Source organism: Musca autumnalis, unplaced genomic scaffold, assembly GCF_047663935.1.
Source record: "Musca autumnalis isolate F117 unplaced genomic scaffold, ASM4766393v1 scaffold_4, whole genome shotgun sequence".
Taxonomy (NCBI): Eukaryota; Metazoa; Arthropoda; class Insecta; order Diptera; family Muscidae; genus Musca; species Musca autumnalis.
The window spans coordinates 35,836,587-35,857,370 of NW_027411977.1; the positions used below are offsets into that span (position 1 = coordinate 35,836,587).

Genomic DNA, 20,784 nt, shown 5'->3' on the forward strand with positions numbered 1-20,784 from the left:
ATAATACCCTTGACAGACGGCAAGGTTAATTTGTATTAAGATGTGCATTTAATTTGAACCTGACAAACGACAGTTTCTGCATTTACGAAACAGCTGTTTGCAGGTAAACAACTGTTTTGTTGTTGTTTGCAATGCAAATTGTGTCTCAGAGCATGAATATCCTCTCTCTCCTACATGAATATGGGCTCTCTTTTACAGCATTGCCATATTGAAATACCTAAATTCAGTTTAAATTCCCTTTGATTTTGTGCATTAAGAATGTGGATAATGCACGAATTAATTTGAATTAAGGCAGTTAATGCAAATTAACGTTTGTCTAGGTTATAAGACCTAAATCGCCGTCCGAATACTCTCGAGCCAAGAGTCACGGAGTTGACATTGGAAGTCAATAGATTGCTTTAGTTGGTGAGCACATACCGAAAAAGTGGCTAATACCCTTGACAAACGTCTGCATTAATTTGCATTAAAATGTGAATTTAAATTTAGCCTGACAGACAGTTTCTGCATTTACGAATCAGCTGATTGCTGTTTTGTTGTTGTTTGAACTGTATATATTTGTTTTCCTTGTGCCTCAGAGCATGAATATACTCTCTCCCTCATATGAATATGCGCTCTCTTCTACGGTATCGCCATATTGAAATATCTAAATGCCCTTTAAATTCAGTTTTATTTTGTGCATTAAGAATGGGGATAATGCACGAATTAATTTGAATTAAGGCAGTTAATGCTAATTAAAGCTGCCGTCTGTCTAGGGTATAAAGCATCTGAAGTGCTGCAACATTGAAACTGTTAGTAGTAAAGTGTGGACAACGGTTATGGTTACATCGAACCCTGGGAAGAAGGATGACATCTGTAATGTTTAGCAGCTTGGTTTTGACAGTTCCAACGAGATGCAAGGGTTATTTTAGCCGATAATTTATTGATCACCCACGATAACGACCGAACAAAGTCGCTTTTTACTTTACGTCGCTTGCGATATCTTCCAGCCGAGGATGAATCGCCACATGTTATGATGTGTAATGTTATGGATAACGAGGCTCAACATCATCTAAAGCGATTGGGCCTGTCGGAATTATAATGGTGATGCTAAAGCTATCCTAAAAGCTCCAGTAGCCTGAAAATGGGCAGGGTGGTTTCGCTACTGAAGGCTTGGAAGGATGCCAGAAAAAATGTATCGTACATGCCGATCCCACTTTTGTCATCAGTAGTAGCAAAGGTACTTGAGACGTTACTCCTCCCCAGCAGCAGAGTGTGTTAACATGGGTTCCAGAAGCATAATAGCTCGACAACAACACTGGACACCATTTCCACACATAATTTTGGCAGACATTTCTTTCGATATAGTGCCAACAAGCCATTTTAGTATGTCACCGTAGGATTCTTTACAATATGTATGTCATAATAGAACACAAAGATGTTATCATCATCGTGCTTATCAGTCGTCTTACTTGGTACCGGAAGTGTCTTTTAGAGCTTTAGGGTCATTATCTCAAGAATAGAGGCCGGGAGAGCGACCTTTTGCAAATACATTTAAAATTTACTATTTTTTTTCTATTGGACTTTGCAGCACTTTTTTTAGTAGAATGTTAGATGGTTAACACAATAGGCTGTAAATTTGTCTGAAACTTCCTTTGGTATTGGAGATCTCGGTATCAGTTAAAGTTATTCTACATAATCGTAGGCAAATGGGTGGAATTGTCTTTTTGAGGGTGTAGTAGAATTAGATAGTTCCACAATACGTCCATCCAAAAATATGCAAAGGGTAGTAGACAAATACCTTTATAGCGAGTACATTTAGCCTTATCTCCTTTCAAGTGTTCATAATACTATTAAAATCACCAAAAATTTCTCTTCAGCTTTTCATAGTTTTTTTTTCTTTTAATTTATTGACTGACCCAGAAATACAAAACGAACGTTACGACGTCATGATATAAATACTTAAAACTTCACTATCTATTGACACGAGAGAAACAAAAACAACCTTAAGATGAAACCCTAATTTTCTTTTCTAAAACAAAAACATTTTATCTATACGTCCACAACGACGACGACAATTTATTCGTATTGGGGAGCATATTTGTGATAGACTTCAATGTATTTAGCCTTGGCATCTTCGGCGCTCATGCCAGCCTTTTCCTTCCAGGAGTTCCACATGGCCTTGCGGACGGGATCTTCGGGTTCATCGGTGGTGCAATCACCAGCGGTGGCTTGTTTGTAGAAACCGTAGAATTCCAAGAATTCTTCTTGGGTTGGCTTCTTGCTGAAGTTCTTGGCTTTTTCAACGATTTCTTCGAACTGTAAAGGAAGGGGCAAGAAAATGAATATAATTATTATTAAGAAAAAAATTATAGAATTTTGCTTTGTGTTGGACTTACGGTCAACATGGTGTTTGATTGCTGCTGATTTAGAAACAAATAATAAAAGGCTCACTAAATCAGCGATTTATATATGAATTTGATTAGAAAGTTTTTATGTATACCTGGCCAGTGCGAAAAAAACTTATCATTTAACGCAAATCTTATCTCACTGCACTTAGAAAGTCCACAGGGGGTAGTGAGGGGTGATAAGGGCACACATTTCCAATAAATTCATAGTATTATTAATACATCATGTTATCTATTCGGTGGCAGCTGCTTTTTGTTGTTTGTGTTTTTTTTTTGCAACTTTAGCATTACTCAATATCCCCAAATAAAGTACATATACGAGTATTTTGTGATTTCCCCCTCAGCTAAACCGTATATGGCAGGCAATATAGTGCATGTTCGGAGTTTATTTCTTATACGCCTTTTTGAAAATGGGTCAAAGAGAAGTTAAAACACCAGAAGTGTCACCAAGTTTTTTGAGCAGAATTAAAAAGTATTCAACATGAGAGAGAAAGTAAAGTAATAATTTATTTCGTTTTATTAAAAATACAAATATGTCGTATACGTACTGACAACAAGTATACGCAGCGATCAAAAACAATATTTGAGTGTAGTTTTATTAATGGTCGTCGATATGCTTTGAGATACTTATTTAATATCTCTAAAACTTTTGGTTTAATTAAAGTGGTGTGGAAATATTTTCCTATTCCTATCATAGAGAATTTGAGGCCCCTCAAATTGTTTAATATTTAGCAATACGTCCCTGATTATATATATCATGGGTCATTAAATATATAACTGCAATTACTGCCAGAGGTTTGATAAGCCGAAAAACATCGATACATATTTATGTCTATTACAGAGGCATACATATATTTTATATATAAATAGCGCTGATTAATATTTTGCCAATTTTGGCAATCTTTCCCTTTAACCCCTTTATCTACTTTGGCAAACGATTACGTGTCCATTTTGTCATTGGTATCGAAGTTGAGTTTTCTAGTTGGTTACTAATTCAATGTCTAATGTGGGGATTTTTTTTCTTGACAGACATTTGGATTTGGAGTAGTGACATATCTGCGCTTTGCATAATGTATTCCTTTTATTGGTCAAAAGGCTTTGTTTACATGTAAGAATTCAATATAAATAAAAAAATAAACATAAAAGAAGTCCAAGTAAAAGAATAAAAGGACGTCAGGCCCTGATGGGGAATAAGAAGAAGACTCCGTCGGGAACGACAACAAAATAACTGTTTGAAACTTGATGTACGATCAACATTCTCTCCACGAAATAAAACAATAAGCGCTGATAAATTTGAAGCGCTTCTGGCTCTGCACTGTGAGCGAAATTCAAATCTAGCGAGGGAAAAGTCGGAAAACAGTCTAAGAGCTAAGTAGAAATTATGAATGCATTCTTTTTCTAAACATACAGGTGGACATGCAAATAATAAATAGTACTCCACTTAATGGTTATTAGCCGCCATAACGGCACATTTATTAGGAGTTTCTTTTCCAAGTGATAAAATCGACTCTTTTATGACACTGTGCAACAAAATGGAGCTCGAGGAGCTTTGGGATGAAAGCCCTTGATGAGTATATACAAAATCCCAATGGGCAGATCCGCCGTGAGGCGAACTATTGAGTTATGGTGTGATGAATTTTTCACAGGAGACCCTATAAGCCATCAGCAAGTAGCGGTATATCTTTGTTCGCAGTTATTTTAGCTTATTTTTAAGATGACATGTCTTCAGTCAAGTCTACTGAGGATCTTTGTCGTAGAACGTTTCGACCTTCTAACTCACATCCTTCCATGTCCTTTTCGTCCTTTATTTCAACAACCGCAGTAAAAGTACCACAATATGACATTTTTCAGCTTCGAAATGTTCTGCAAAAATATCGCTCAGACAATTTTAGGTACGGCTCTCATTGACAACTAATCAATATTGTCGCGTTTTCATAGTCATTTTTGGAATTTACCCTGTTTTTGTTCAGAAAAAACTATGTTTTGTGTTTTTGTATATTCTGTATATTCCAACAACCAACAAAAAAACGAATACACAGAAAAACAAAATATAGTTTTTTCTGAACAAAAACTGGGTAAATGCAAAAAGGACCATGAAAACGCGACAATATCGATTAGTTGTCAATGAGAGCCTTACCTAAAATCTGGCCTTTGGGGTTCTGAATATACTCATCAAGGCCTTTCACCCCCAAAAGGAATTTTCTACCCCCCAAAATTTCGGTTCACAGTGTAATTTGAATGTTGCCAAATACTATGGAACATGAGTGCAACGATTACCGTAACTTATTTTTTCAGATAGTTTGGAAGTGGTGCCTATTAAAAAATTATTGTAGGATTATTTGATGTTGTAAATATTCTGAAAAAAAATCTTTGAACATTTATATGAGATTTTTTCTTTTTAGAACACATAGAATAAGGTGCAACTAATGGGAAACGCACTGAAACACCATTGGACCTATTCTTTTATTACACAGTCCAAGGTACCTACTCGGTTGATCTGCTCCAACCACGCAGATAGACAGACATGTCTAAATTGTTTGAAACGGATTTCGTCCAAACATACTTGGGATCTAAACACATTATATTTTGAGACCCTTCTTGCTAAAGCCAGAAAGAAGAGTACGAGCGGTGCAGAACATTTTTGACATCTCCGAGGTAAAAGGGAACAAGTAAGAAAGTATCAGTCAGCTGTGCTGACGGGGACATACCCTCAGCCACTGACAAAAAAAAACAAAACGTCATAAAGGGAGTCGCAAGGACAACCTGCTGAATACAAATCAAGACGATCCGAGACGAGCTCTTAAATTTCACTTTATTCGAATTTTGTGTGGGAGATACCCAAGGAAGTGGACGATATAGTCCATATTCCAACCTGATACATGACTGGATGAAATAATATGATGTGCAAAGTCTGCATCAGAAACTCCCTGCGAGAACTACTTGCGGATTTGTCATTTTGGTTGGTGCCGTCAGGGTTTCTTGAAACTTTTAAGCCAATATTTCAGGAAGTATGTACTTGCGCAAGAAAAAAATTTACCGTCGTAAAGGGAGCCGCAAGGGCAACTCCCCTATGAAAAAACGAAAGAAAAGAAAAACAAACCCCTCTAAAGTTGACGAACCCCGCAAACGTTTTAAGTACCATGATCTGCGAATCTGCACCTGGAATGTTCGCACTCTTTATAGAGAAGGTGTAGTCTTCGCATTGGCAGACGTACTTAAAAAGTACAAGACCGATATTACTGTCATACAGGAAATACGATGGATTAAGAAAGGCGTCACAACAACACCTAAAGGTGACGCACTGTATTATAGCTGTCATGACGTAAAGCATGAGTTTGGTTGCGGATTCGTAGCTAGTCGGAGGCTAAAACATCTGTTATCCAGCTTCTCCCCAGTGAATGAAAGAATTGCTGCAATTCGATTAAAAACAAAATTCTTCAACATCAGCTTTATTTGCGCTTATGCTCCCACTGAAGACAAGGAAGAACTGACCAAAGATATATTTTATGAGCGCTTAGAAGAAACTTATGACAGCTGCCCTGCCCACGACATTAAAATTATTCTAGGCGATTTTAATGCCAAAATTGGAAAGGAGAATATCTTTGGCCCAACAGTCGGGAAATTCAGACTCTACAGTGAAACATCTGACAATGGTATGAGGCAGCTGCAAAAAACATGGTATTTAGCAGTACCAGATTTAATCATCTCGATATTTATAAGGGCACCTGGCTGTCGCCAGATCAAAGAAAGAGAAATGCCTTTTCCGCAGGAAAAAAAGAGAGATGGAAAAACGGGAGTGTGAAAAAATCGACATGTACAGGAGCCAGAATGAAGTCCGAAAATTCTACCAAAGAGTGAAACAACAAACAGATGGCTTTGGTACAGGCACATCCTCCTGTAGAGACCAGCAAGGTAATCTGGTAACATATACAGATAGCGTGCTCAGGATCTGGAAGGAACATTTTTCCAATCTGCTGGTATCCAATAGTAGCGAAGACGATGATACCACAGATCCAAGATGAGGTAAAAACAGCAATCAACCGGCTGAAGAATAATAAAGCAGCAGGAGCCGATGGCTTACCAGCCGAGCTGTTTAAAACCGGAGGCGACCCGCTGATAAGGTGTAGCATCAGCAGGTTAGCACCATCTGGCAGGAAGAACGCGTACCCGACGATTGGAACCTGAGCATCCTGTGTCCCGTCCACAAGAAAGGAGATAAGACCGTATGCTCCAACCAGAGGGGCATAAGTCTTCTGCCTATTGACTATAAGATAGTGTCAGGGATATTGTGCGAAAGACTAAAGCCAATGGTCAACGAAATAATTGGACCATACCAATGCGGCTTTAGACCTGGCAAGTCCACCATTGACCAGATATTTACCCTGCGGCAAATCCTGGAGAAGACCCAAGAGATGCACATCGACACATATCACATTTTTGTCGATTATAAAGCAGCATTCGACAGTCCGCTGCGCTCAAAGGTATTCCAAGCCATGTCTGAATTTGGTATTCCCGCAAAGCTCATCCGGCTTTGTAAAATGACTTTAACTGACACGAGGTCCTCAGTTAAAATAGGAAAGAACCTCTCCGAAGAATTTGGTACCAAAAGAGGTTTCAGACAAGGAGACAGCCTTTCGTGTGACCTCTTCAACATCCTGCTAGAAAAGGTTATACGAGAGGCAAACGTCAAAAGAAGTGGCACAATCTACACCAATAGTCACATGTTACTTGCTTATGCTGATGATATAGACATCATGGGTCGATCAGTAAAAGAAGTAACTGATACCTTTATAAAGGTCGAAGGAGAATCTGCTAAAGTGGGTCTGGCGGTAAACGGTGAGAAACCAAGTTGATGGTGTCGACGCGCAATGCATCCATTGAGCTCGGACCGACTGTGGAAGTTGGTTCCTATAATATTGAGGTAGTAAAAGACTTCGTCTACCTCGGCACCTCCGTCAACACAACAAACGACATCAGTTGTGAAATAAAAAGAAGAATTGTATTGGCCAACAGATGCTACTTTGGATTAAGTAAGCAGTTTAAAAACAAAGTCACATCTCGTCAAACAAAAATAACGCTCTACAAAACACTGATACTACCCGTGCTGATGTATGGCTCCGAAGCCTGGGTACTTGCGCAAGCAGACATGGCAGTGCTTGGTGTGTTTGAGAGAAAAATTCTTCGAAAGATCTACGGACCAATCTGCGTTGACGGTGAATATCGACGTCGCATGAACCACGAGCTGTATCTGCTATACAACGACATGAATATTGTTAAACGTATCGAGATACAGCGATTGCGTTGGCTAGGCCATATCATAAGAATGAGCGATGATGAACCCGCTAAAAAGGCGTATGAATACATGCCACATGGCGGTGCACGCAGAATTGGCAGGCCAAGGAATAGATGGCGCAAACAAGTGGATGTTGAGATGAAAAGGCGCGGTATTCCAGAGTGCAAAGCAACAAATAGAGAGGAATGGAGATCTCTTCTTAGTTCGGCCTATAGAACAAATGTTCTGTAATGGGCCAGCTAAGTAAGTAAGATTTTATAAATGCAACTGTATATTTTTTATGTACATATTTTTGTCCGACACTTAAAAACCGAAGATAATTGGTTTTTGTCCCTTTAACAAGAAAATATGTAAACAAATATTCTATAGGCAATACATCTATAAAATGAAATTATTTTAATCCGTCAATGATTTATTAGACTTTCATCTTATCCAAATTTATTTCCAAATGTAGAATTTTTCTAGAAAAAAGTGGATTTGCATAAGCAGAGCAATCAATATCTTCTAATAAAATGAAATACGATTTTAAATTAATTTCTTTGCTTATCTCAAAAGCAAAGCGATTTTAATAAGGCTTATCTGAATTCCACTCCCTGTTATCTTCAAAATGCACGTGAGTAGTTTCAATAAGAAATGCCCTCCCAACGATATCTGGACTCTTCTCTATGTTGGACTTTGGTAGTGGTGACGAACGATATTTCTTATCAATATTTAATTAAGTGAAAATGAATCTCAAACTGCTCCAAAGAAGCAATTAACTATAAATAGTTTATGGCCACTTGAGAAAATTATCATTTCGCTTTCAACTTTTCTACAGAGCAAGGTAATAAATTTAAATAAATTATATTAAAATTTGGAAGACATCAATTTTACGCCACAAATCATTTCTATTCCTTAGATCCTAAATCCCCCTTAACTCTATCAACATGGTTAGTTTCGAAGAAGCCTGTGAATTGGCCAAGAACTTCTCCAAGAAGCCCAGCGACTCTGAATTCTTGGAATTCTACGGTCTCTTCAAGCAAGCCACCGTCGGTGATGTCAACATTGACAAGCCCGGTGCTTTGGATTTGAAAAAGAAAGCCATGTGGGATGCCTGGAACTCTCACAAGGGTATGTCCCAAGATGCTGCCAAGGAAGCCTACGTCAAGGTCTACGAAAAGTATGCTCCCAAATATGCTTAAGCTAACATCACCAACAACAACAACAATCACAGCAGTTGCATAAGTATTCATGGTTAAGGAATTAAATTTAAGCGGATGACCAAATTAAAAGTAGAATAATAAAAAATATTTATTAAAACAACAAGAATGTAGTGTTTGAATTTTTTGTGGACGCCTTAAATTATGCTTTAAAAATTAGCCTCCGATTGTGGCATTGCTATGACGGCCGCTATCAAAGGTTTCGTCTGCTGTGTTTTGGTTATCATCACTCGTATGTGTGAGTTCTCTGGTGTCAGTGTGTGTGGTGGCAATTTGTCATTTGGATCCAATACGGCCACAATTTCGAAATCGATTTTCAGTGGTACTCCAGGTAAAATACTTGGGAGCTGCAAGCAAATAAAAATGTTAAAGACAATTTTCTAACAAAAATATCAAAAACAAATGCAGACAGTTATATGTTCAATACCATCTCCTCATATGTGAATGTTATGGGTTAAGATTTTGGGTTTGAAACTTGGGACGATTTAAGGCAAAAAGCGTTCCATTTCTCTAAGCATTTTATTTATTTATTTCTAATCATTTATTTCTTACCTTTGTCACCGATTTCTGTATGGTGTAATGCCTGCGATCTGCGTGCAGTAGGACCATTAAATTCGAGGCCATTTTATAGGTGGATAAATTCTGGATGGTCAAATATAAACGAAACACCGGGCCAACTCCGCATACTTCAGCCGACAATTTGACAGGGGCATGGGTTATATCACCAGATATGGTGCGTTCTGAAGAGTTTAAAGCATCCACAGTTGCACGGGCTGCGGTATGTCTCAGACGCCATAATTCCACTTGGAAACTGCCATAGGTAGCTACAAATATATTCCATTCTTTACAAATTTAATCTTAGAATACGTTATTCAACACCCTTACCTTTGGCATTTTGTTTCTCCCGGGCCACCTGTTCCACAAAAATCGAACTCTTTTTGGGTTTCTCCAAAACCGAAGAATGCACCATATCACTGCTGTTGAGATAACTTCGGCCGGCAACATTTTGATTTGGTTCAAATGTGGCAGTTCTTTTGAGAATTTTAATTATCAAATCTCCCTCCAAAGTGGTCAAACATAAAACATGTTCCTCCAGACCCAAATAACCAAATACCATGGAACTGACCGTTCCATCAATTTGAAATTCATCAACCAAATATTTTTGCATATAAAATTGTACCACACCTCCCTCAAGGGCAACACAAATCAGTGATAGGCCCAAATGCCCTAGATTGATCATGGTCATGCATATGGGTTGTTCCGCCAAAGGGACCACATATAGCTGCTTGCCTTTTTTCGAATAACACAACAATTTCTTATCCATTGATGTAACCACAATTGTTTGATCTATGGGCAGTAGAGCCAAGCCGGTTAAAGGATGAGATAATTTGAAAATTTCTTGACCCTCCGCAGCTGCCTTGCGTAGCAAATACACGGAACCATAGCGAGTGGCAATGGCAATACAAAAGTCTGTCTCAAAGTAACCATACACTGCCATCATACTGGGTGTTATGTCGGGACAAGCCATCACGCGATACAGGACACTAAAACTTTGGGGTTCCACAATAATTATTTCACCATTATCTGTGGCTATAACCAAGTGGGAGGGAGGTTGGGAATCACCACTTGAAACACGAGCCAGGCACTTCAGGGCCACAACATTAGAGTAGCGTATGAGGGTACCTTCAACTTGTTGCCGTATGAAATCCTAAAGGGAAGAGAATGAAAAAACCATAAGTAAAAAATAAAGTATAAAAATATGAAATTAAAACTAAAAAATATGAAATTAAAACTTAAAAATATAAAACAGAAAATATTTAATATTAAATATTAAATATTAAATATTAAATATTAAATATTAAATATTAAATATTAAATATTAAATATTAAATATTAAATATTAAATATTAAATATTAAATATTAAATATTAAATATTAAATATTAAATATTAAATATTAAATATTAAATATTAAATATTAAATATTAAATATTAAATATTAAATATTAAATATTAAATATTAAATATTAAATATTAAATATTAAATATTAAATATTAAATATTAAATATTAAATATTAAATATTAAATATTAAATATTAAATATTAAATATTAAATATTAAATATTAAATATTAAATATTAAATATTAAATATTAAATATTAAATATTAAATATTAAATATTAAATATTAAATATTAAATATTAAATATTAAATATTAAATATTAAATATTAAATATTAAATATTAAATATTAAATATTAAATATTAAATATTAAATATTAAATATTAAATATTAAATATTAAATATTAAATATTAAATATTAAATATTAAATATTAAATATTAAATATTAAATATTAAATATTAAATATTAAATATTAAATATTAAATATTAAATATTAAATATTAAATATTAAATATTAAATATTAAATATTAAATATTAAATATTAAATATTAAATATTAAATATTAAATATTAAATATTAAATATTAAATATTAAATATTAAATATTAAATATTAAATATTAAATATTAAATATTAAATATTAAATATTAAATATTAAATATTAAATATTAAATATTAAATATTAAATATTAAATATTAAATATTAAATATTAAATATTAAATATTAAATATTAAATATTAAATATTAAATATTAAATATTAAATATTAAATATTAAATATTAAATATTAAATATTAAATATTAAATATTAAATATTAAATATTAAATATTAAATATTAAATATTAAATATTAAATATTAAATATTAAATATTAAATATTAAATATTAAATATTAAATATTAAATATTAAATATTAAATATTAAATATTAAATATTAAATATTAAATATTAAATATTAAATATTAAATATTAAATATTAAATATTAAATATTAAATATTAAATATTAAATATTAAATATTAAATATTAAATATTAAATATTAAATATTAAATATTAAATATTAAATATTAAATATTAAATATTAAATATTAAATATTAAATATTAAATATTAAATATTAAATATTAAATATTAAATATTAAATATTAAATATTAAATATTAAATATTAAATATTAAATATTAAATATTAAATATTAAATATTAAATATTAAATATTAAATATTAAATATTAAATATTAAATATTAAATATTAAATATTAAATATTAAATATTAAATATTAAATATTAAATATTAAATATTAAATATTAAATATTAAATATTAAATATTAAATATTAAATATTAAATATTAAATATTAAATATTAAATATTAAATATTAAATATTAAATATTAAATATTAAATATTAAATATTAAATATTAAATATTAAATATTAAATATTAAATATTAAATATTAAATATTAAATATTAAATATTAAATATTAAATATTAAATATTAAATATTAAATATTAAATATTAAATATTAAATATTAAATATTAAATATTAAATATTAAATATTAAATATTAAATATTAAATATTAAATATTAAATATTAAATATTAAATATTAAATATTAAATATTAAATATTAAATATTAAATATTAAATATTAAATATTAAATATTAAATATTAAATATTAAATATTAAATATTAAATATTAAATATTAAATATTAAATATTAAATATTAAATATTAAATATTAAATATTAAATATTAAATATTAAATATTAAATATTAAATATTAAATATTAAATATTAAATATTAAATATTAAATATTAAATATTAAATATTAAATATTAAATATTAAATATTAAATATTAAATATTAAATATTAAATATTAAATATTAAATATTAAATATTAAATATTAAATATTAAATATTAAATATTAAATATTAAATATTAAATATTAAATATTAAATATTAAATATTAAATATTAAATATTAAATATTAAATATTAAATATTAAATATTAAATATTAAATATTAAATATTAAATATTAAATATTAAATATTAAATATTAAATATTAAATATTAAATATTAAATATTAAATATTAAATATTAAATATTAAATATTAAATATTAAATATTAAATATTAAATATTAAATATTAAATATTAAATATTAAATATTAAATATTAAATATTAAATATTAAATATTAAATATTAAATATTAAATATTAAATATTAAATATTAAATATTAAATATTAAATATTAAATATTAAATATTAAATATTAAATATTAAATATTAAATATTAAATATTAAATATTAAATATTAAATATTAAATATTAAATATTAAATATTAAATATTAAATATTAAATATTAAATATTAAATATTAAATATTAAATATTAAATATTAAATATTAAATATTAAATATTAAATATTAAATATTAAATATTAAATATTAAATATTAAATATTAAATATTAAATATTAAATATTAAATATTAAATATTAAATATTAAATATTAAATATTAAATATTAAATATTAAATATTAAATATTAAATATTAAATATTAAATATTAAATATTAAATATTAAATATTAAATATTAAATATTAAATATTAAATATTAAATATTAAATATTAAATATTAAATATTAAATATTAAATATTAAATATTAAATATTAAATATTAAATATTAAATATTAAATATTAAATATTAAATATTAAATATTAAATATTAAATATTAAATATTAAATATTAAATATTAAATATTAAATATTAAATATTAAATATTAAATATTAAATATTAAATATTAAATATTAAATATTAAATATTAAATATTAAATATTAAATATTAAATATTAAATATTAAATATTAAATATTAAATATTAAATATTAAATATTAAATATTAAATATTAAATATTAAATATTAAATATTAAATATTAAATATTAAATATTAAATATTAAATATTAAATATTAAATATTAAATATTAAATATTAAATATTAAATATTAAATATTAAATATTAAATATTAAATATTAAATATTAAATATTAAATATTAAATATTAAATATTAAATATTAAATATTAAATATTAAATATTAAATATTAAATATTAAATATTAAATATTAAATATTAAATATTAAATATTAAATATTAAATATTAAATATTAAATATTAAATATTAAATATTAAATATTAAATATTAAATATTAAATATTAAATATTAAATATTAAATATTAAATATTAAATATTAAATATTAAATATTAAATATTAAATATTAAATATTAAATATTAAATATTAAATATTAAATATTAAATATTAAATATTAAATATTAAATATTAAATATTAAATATTAAATATTAAATATTAAATATTAAATATTAAATATTAAATATTAAATATTAAATATTAAATATTAAATATTAAATATTAAATATTAAATATTAAATATTAAATATTAAATATTAAATATTAAATATTAAATATTAAATATTAAATATTAAATATTAAATATTAAATATTAAATATTAAATATTAAATATTAAATATTAAATATTAAATATTAAATATTAAATATTAAATATTAAATATTAAATATTAAATATTAAATATTAAATATTAAATATTAAATATTAAATATTAAATATTAAATATTAAATATTAAATATTAAATATTAAATATTAAATATTAAATATTAAATATTAAATATTAAATATTAAATATTAAATATTAAATATTAAATATTAAATATTAAATATTAAATATTAAATATTAAATATTAAATATTAAATATTAAATATTAAATATTAAATATTAAATATTAAATATTAAATATTAAATATTAAATATTAAATATTAAATATTAAATATTAAATATTAAATATTAAATATTAAATATTAAATATTAAATATTAAATATTAAATATTAAATATTAAATATTAAATATTAAATATTAAATATTAAATATTAAATATTAAATATTAAATATTAAATATTAAATATTAAATATTAAATATTAAATATTAAATATTAAATATTAAATATTAAATATTAAATATTAAATATTAAATATTAAATATTAAATATTAAATATTAAATATTAAATATTAAATATTAAATATTAAATATTAAATATTAAATATTAAATATTAAATATTAAATATTAAATATTAAATATTAAATATTAAATATTAAATATTAAATATTAAATATTAAATATTAAATATTAAATATTAAATATTAAATATTAAATATTAAATATTAAATATTAAATATTAAATATTAAATATTAAATATTAAATATTAAATATTAAATATTAAATATTAAATATTAAATATTAAATATTAAATATTAAATATTAAATATTAAATATTAAATATTAAATATTAAATATTAAATATTAAATATTAAATATTAAATATTAAATATTAAATATTAAATACTATAAAATATAAACTATAAAATTAAAAATATAAAAAATAAAATATAATTTTGCAGGCACATTTCGGATGGGAACAAAGTGCAGCCATAAAGCTCAGTATTTGTTGGGATTTACATTTCTTTCTGGTGGCAACAAGTTCAGCAAGTGTTGTGACTTCCTAGTCAATTTGGGTCGTTCCAAGTTCTTTAACTTGTCAATTAGAGCTTCCTGTTCATCCACACCAACCAAATTAAGTTTACGCCATATTTCCCGCTCATCATCCAATACGTCCAGTTCGGGAAGAGTGTACTTGAAGTAGGGTTTCATGTGACGATAGAATAACACCGATTCGGCAATGGCCACAGCAACAACTAAAATGTAAAAAGGAACTTTGGTCAGGGAAATGGATTTGTATTGTATTCCTTACTTACTTGGTGTCTTTGGCTCCGATTCATCTATGTACAAACTAACAATGGCCGATGGTATACCCTTGAGTTCATGTTCTGACTCCAAATCAATGCCACGAAATACTTTCAATGTGGCCCGTGGTGGTTCTTCATCCACGGCTATATCAGTGGCTATAAGACGTACATAATTATCCGATTTTATATCACTGACCGTGACACAAGAGGGTAGGGTGTTCAATTTCGGTTGTTCACTATCGACAATGACTTGTAGCCAATTTCCCGGAGAAACCATTTTTGTTGTGCAATTTTTTCTTTCTTAATTTGTTTTTGACAAACTGAAGGTAGGTTAGCATTGCTAAACAAACTGTGTGTATGCGGCTTTTGGAAAATATTGTTGTCTAGGCAACGACGCTTCACTGTAAATTAGTGTTGTCCTTAAACTAATGTAAGGTATGGTTGGCAACACTAATGCCTACAGTACATAAAACTTAATAAGTATCGTGTTTTATGTTGTTCAATGTAGTTGAACGTTGAGGAAATGAAGGACTTCGTCTGATCTACATATATGAGACCTAGTTCTTATTGCCGGAGCCTACATTTTATCGACGAGTCCGAATTTCGTGTCTTAATACAGCACTTGTAGATACGCTTTAAAGGACGTACATAATCAGAATTTTTAGCCAGTATGGCCTGAAAATCGATGTACCACAGGGTGATCTTCATCATAACCTATCATTAGATGCACATCAAATTACAACCAAAAAGTAAACAAATTCTAAACCAAAAAAACCAAACACATAGCTAAGCGCAGGTAAGTAGTAGACAAACAAGCTATAAACATAAATAATTACACAATGTTTACACTTTTACTTAAAATCAAAATCTCCGCATAAATACTTTCCTTTAGAGCAATCTGGCAGAAAGCCGCCAAACCACCAGCTATAACTAACATACATATTTGCATGAAGAAAAAAAACAATCTGCCCATAAAGAAAGAGAATCGATTCTCTTGATTAAACACAAAATTTATCTGTAAGCATCACCATAAACGATATTGCTGGCTATAACCAATATTGCCATTTTTTGCTTGCCAATAGCACAAAATTTGCCTTAAACCCGCGACCAGTGAAATAGCAACAAATTCCGGTTAAGTGAAAGCTATTTCACCAGCATGGATTTACAGCAACAATATAAACAGAACCACACCACAGGGAATTTTTTGCCATTAATTTACTGATCCAACAACACCGCCAGCCAGAATCATGGTCTTTCTTCTCTCAACTCTTCGCAATGATCATAAATGTAAATATTTGCTAGTAATAAAAGCAACAATAACAACAAGACAGCTACACGAATCCAAATGGCTAGCACACTTGCTATTCGCTTATATTTGTAAACAGAATATTGTTTTGTTTGTTTGCCAAATCCAAAGTAGGTTGGAGGGTTATTTAGTCTATGGCTCACAATGCTCACCATTGCTAATATGCCTAGGAAGTTGCCTGAAGTTGTTTTTGTTTTTTGTCGAATAATTGTGATAATATAAGAAAATATTTGCAAACAATATCATACGTAAATTATGCTCATCGCCCCATATGACGTGATTAAAGCCGTCATATCCTCTACTTTCAGATCTTTATGAAATTGCTGTAGTTAGATATGTTGGACTCTCAGGACAGAGCTCTCTCATTACAGAGAGGAAGCAAATATAGTATGTTTAATGTTTATAGGTGGTTTCCCGCCACTTTCACCTTTCTACGGTTTCCTCCCACAAAATTTCGAAGTTTGTCGCAAAAGTGACATGTCTCGGATAGTTTTGAAATTTTTACAGCAAGTAGTTCGGCGGCCCCTATAACGACGGGCCTGAAAGAATTACACTAAAGCTGTAAAAACGTACACGGTGCGCCTTAACTAACGTTAAATGAGAGGTGCTTAGAATTGGGAAGTTTTTGCGGATTCTGAAAATACAATGTTGATAGATTAAGAAACAAAACAAACAAGTAAAAAAGTATCAGTCGGCTTTGCCGACAGCCTGTGTGGATAGAAATACTGTTTTTTCCCAAAAACAAAACTTATGTATTTAGGGGGGTTTTCAAAATGTTGGCCGTATGCACCGACAAAAGTATGGATAGGATAGGTCTTTTTTATCACACTAGCCTGCGAAAAAACATAATATAGCTATATTCGGCAAAATATTCGGTTCGAGCCTTCCAGGCACTACATATGGTGCCATAGGGGTTTTTTACAACTTGGGAAGACCAAATTGTGGACCGAATCGGCAGATCCGTTCGAGAGTTATCTTGCGCTACAACCACTACACACGGTGTCATAGGTCTTTTTTGTACCTTTCAGGCTATTTTCTCAGGAAGTATGGACTTGCCCCTGATGAAGATTATACCGTTATATGGGGACAATAGATGCAAGTTGCTACAACAAAAATCAAAGCAATTCTTGAACAGGCCCTAAACTGAACTTTACCGAAATTTTGTGTGGGAAGTACCCGAAGGAGTGGACCGATTGAGTCTCGACATTGTCAGTGAACTATAAGTATTTATTTAAAAATTCATCTAACAACGCCAACTCCTTTTATATTTGGCCACCGTTTATTTAAACTCGCGACATAGTGCAGTTTTTTTTTTTTTTTTGAGGATATGCGCCATTATCTCGGGAACTATGGACTTGCCCTCGAAAAAAATTACAATGACGTAACGGGGGCCGCACGAACATCCTGTTACAAAAAATTTCATTACGATTCGTGAGGTGTCACTAAACTGCACTTATTTCAAATTTTGTGTGGGAGGTACCTGAAGGAGTGGATCGATATAATCCATATTCGAACCTGATGTACGCCTAGAGGTACTATTACCATAGACAAAGTTTGGTTCAATTTGGTTACTCACTTCGAGAGTTATCGTGCGCACAAGTTTTGCGACAATTTTTGAACATTTGTGGGGGAGGTACCTGAAGGAGTGGACCTATATGGCCCATCTTCGAACTTTAATCAAATCAGGACAAAATATTTCGATACCCAAAATTTTAACCGAATCGACTGATCCGTTCGAGAGTTATGGTGCGCACCAGCCAGACAGACGGACGGACATTGCTAGATCTTCTCCAAATTGTCTGAAACGGATATCGTACAAACATACTTTGTGTCTAAAACCATTATTTCGATGAGGCACATATTGGGTCGTATCAAAGTGTAGCCTAAAGAGGATATTTAGCCTAAAGGCTGAGGGTATAAAAACCGGAGGGATTTTTAAAAAAATCGCGATCAAAGTTCACATGTTTGGGGTTTGTTTAGGTTATAATGATTTTGCTTGGTTTTCGTAGGTTTTACTAAACTAAACTAAATTTTAACGAAAACCGCTTACTCCTGGGCAATTTTTGCAGATTCTGAAACAGCAATGTTCATTGAAGACAAAAATCCAAAAATAAGGAAAAATCGCCGGAGCGCTTAATAAATAAATTGCGGTCAAAGTTCACATTTTTAGAGGTCTGAGACAAATCTAAAAGCTAGAAGAAACAAGTTAAAAAATGTCAGTCGGCTTTGCCGACAGATATATACCCTCAGCCAATGTGAAGCGAAATTTTAACTCCGGACAGATCGAATGTATTTAAGGCCTCTTCAGAATTTTGTGGCCCTTTTTGGACATTTGAACTTGCCGACAAAAATGTGGATTAGGAATTAACTGCACTAAGACACAAATGTTGAACTATTGTAGGGCAGGAACCCTAGAGAGGACCGATATGGGCCATTTTAGAAGTTAAACTAAGTTTTGATAAAATATTAGTAGATCCAAAGTTTGGACCAAATTGGTTGCCCCATTCAAGTGATATCGTCCTAGCATTTTAATGACATTTTTTAAATATTGGGGAGAAGTACCGGAAGTTGTGGACCGGTGTTGCCCCATGAATTTGGATATAATATGACGAAGACCAAATGTTAGACCAAATTGGTTGAACAGTTCGATAGTTATCGTGCTCTCCGACCGCCACATATGGCTACATAGGAGTTTTTTACATCTTTCGGGCAGTTTTCCCAAGAAATATGGACTTGACCCTGAAAAAACTTTTACCGTCGTAATGGAGGTAGGGAATGCAAATCGCTTCAACAAAAATCAAAGTGATTCGAGAACAGGTCTTAAAGGGAACTTATCCGAAATTTTGTGTGAGAGGTACCAGAAGGAGTAGATAAATATAGTCCATATTCGAACGTGATCTATATCTGGTAGATATATAAGGATGTGCAAAGTATAGATTACATCGGTCACTCCCTTCAAGAGTTATCGTGCGCAAAATTTTTCCGAACATTTTTGAAGTTTTGTGGGGGAGGTACCGGAAGGAGTGGACCGATAAAGCCCATCTTCGAATTTTAACTATGTTTTGATAAAATATTACGAAGGCAAGATTTTGGACCGAATCGACAGATCCGTTCGAGAGTTATCTTGCACTCCAACAACTACAACAATAAGGTGTCATAGGGGCTTTTGCACCTTTCCGGTCAATTCTCAGGAAGTATGGACTTGCCCCTGATAAAACTTGTACTGTCGTATGGGGGGAAGTGAATACAAGTTGTTGCAACAAAAAGCGATTCGAGAGCAGGTCCTAAACTGAACTTATCCGAAATTTTGTGTGGGAGGTACCTGAAGGAGTGGGCCGATTGAGTCCATATAAGAATCTCATCTAAGTCTGGTAGAAATTTCACGATGTGCAAAGTATGGACCAAATCGGTTCCTGCCTTCAAGAGTTATCGTGCGCACAAGTTTTGCAACAATTTTTGAACATTTGTGGGGGAGGTACCTGAAGGAGTGGACCTATATGGCCCATCTTCGAACGTAAATCGAATCTGGACAAAATATTTCGATACCCAAAATTTGAACCGAATCGATTGATCCGTTCGAGAGTTATCGTGCGCACCAGCCGGCCAGACAGACAGACAGACGGACGGACATTGCTAGATCTACTCAAAATTGTCTGAAACGGATATTATTATTTCGATGAGGCACATTTTTGGTCGTATCAAAGTGTAAGTTAGCCTAAAGGCTGAGGGTATAAAAATGTACCAACAATTTTCTGTAAAAATATTTCGCAATACCTGGCGAAGACTAAATACCAAATATCACTTACATTGGTTGTTTAATGTGGCTAAAACCTTGAAAATAC

At 29.9% G+C, this 20,784-nt stretch overlaps 4 protein-coding genes across 4 annotated transcripts in view; 2 read left to right on the forward strand and 2 right to left on the reverse strand.

Moving 5' to 3' along the window:
- Exn (Ephexin) overlaps window positions 1-20,784 on the forward strand; it is a 408,096-nt gene that overhangs the window by 156,026 nt on the left and 231,286 nt on the right. The gene's annotated exons all lie outside the window — the stretch shown is intronic.
- Window positions 2,023-2,416, reverse strand: Acbp6 (Acyl-CoA binding protein 6). Its single transcript, XM_073984496.1, has 2 exons — window positions 2,376-2,416; window positions 2,023-2,295 (listed from the first exon to the last, which is right to left on the reverse strand). Exons 1-2 carry the CDS (start codon window positions 2,382-2,384, stop codon window positions 2,056-2,058), a joined length of 249 nt encoding a protein of 82 aa, XP_073840597.1. The 5' UTR covers window positions 2,385-2,416; the 3' UTR covers window positions 2,023-2,055.
- On the forward strand, window positions 8,592-8,929 carry LOC141404095 (acyl-CoA-binding protein homolog). Its single transcript, XM_073987389.1, has one exon. The coding sequence runs from the start codon at window positions 8,604-8,606 to the stop codon at window positions 8,856-8,858; it is 255 nt and encodes an 84-aa protein (XP_073843490.1). The 5' UTR covers window positions 8,592-8,603; the 3' UTR covers window positions 8,859-8,929.
- On the reverse strand, window positions 8,943-15,994 carry BBS1 (Bardet-Biedl syndrome 1). The gene is made up of 5 exons (XM_073987388.1): window positions 15,646-15,994; window positions 15,350-15,585; window positions 9,762-10,584; window positions 9,429-9,700; window positions 8,943-9,223 (listed from the first exon to the last, which is right to left on the reverse strand). The coding sequence occupies exons 1-5, from the start codon at window positions 15,911-15,913 to the stop codon at window positions 9,026-9,028; spliced, it is 1,797 nt and encodes a 598-aa protein (XP_073843489.1). The 5' UTR covers window positions 15,914-15,994; the 3' UTR covers window positions 8,943-9,025.

What these genes read in the sequence shown, in the direction of transcription:
- LOC141404095 (XM_073987389.1), top strand. Translation starts at nt 8,604, where the DNA reads ATGGTTAGTTTCGAAGAAGCCTGTGAATTGGCCAAGAACTTCTCCAAG.
- BBS1 (XM_073987388.1), bottom strand. Translation starts at nt 15,913, where the DNA reads ATGGTTTCTCCGGGAAATTGGCTACAAGTCATTGTCGATAGTGAACAA. An exon ending in ATCGGAGCCAAAGACACCAA is followed by an intron (nt 15,586 to 15,645) that starts GTAAGTAAGGAA and finishes TTTACATTTTAG; the next exon opens with TTGTTGCTGTGGCCATTGCC. An exon ending in GGAGAAACAAAATGCCAAAG is followed by an intron (nt 9,701 to 9,761) that starts GTAAGGGTGTTG and finishes ATATATTTGTAG; the next exon opens with CTACCTATGGCAGTTTCCAA.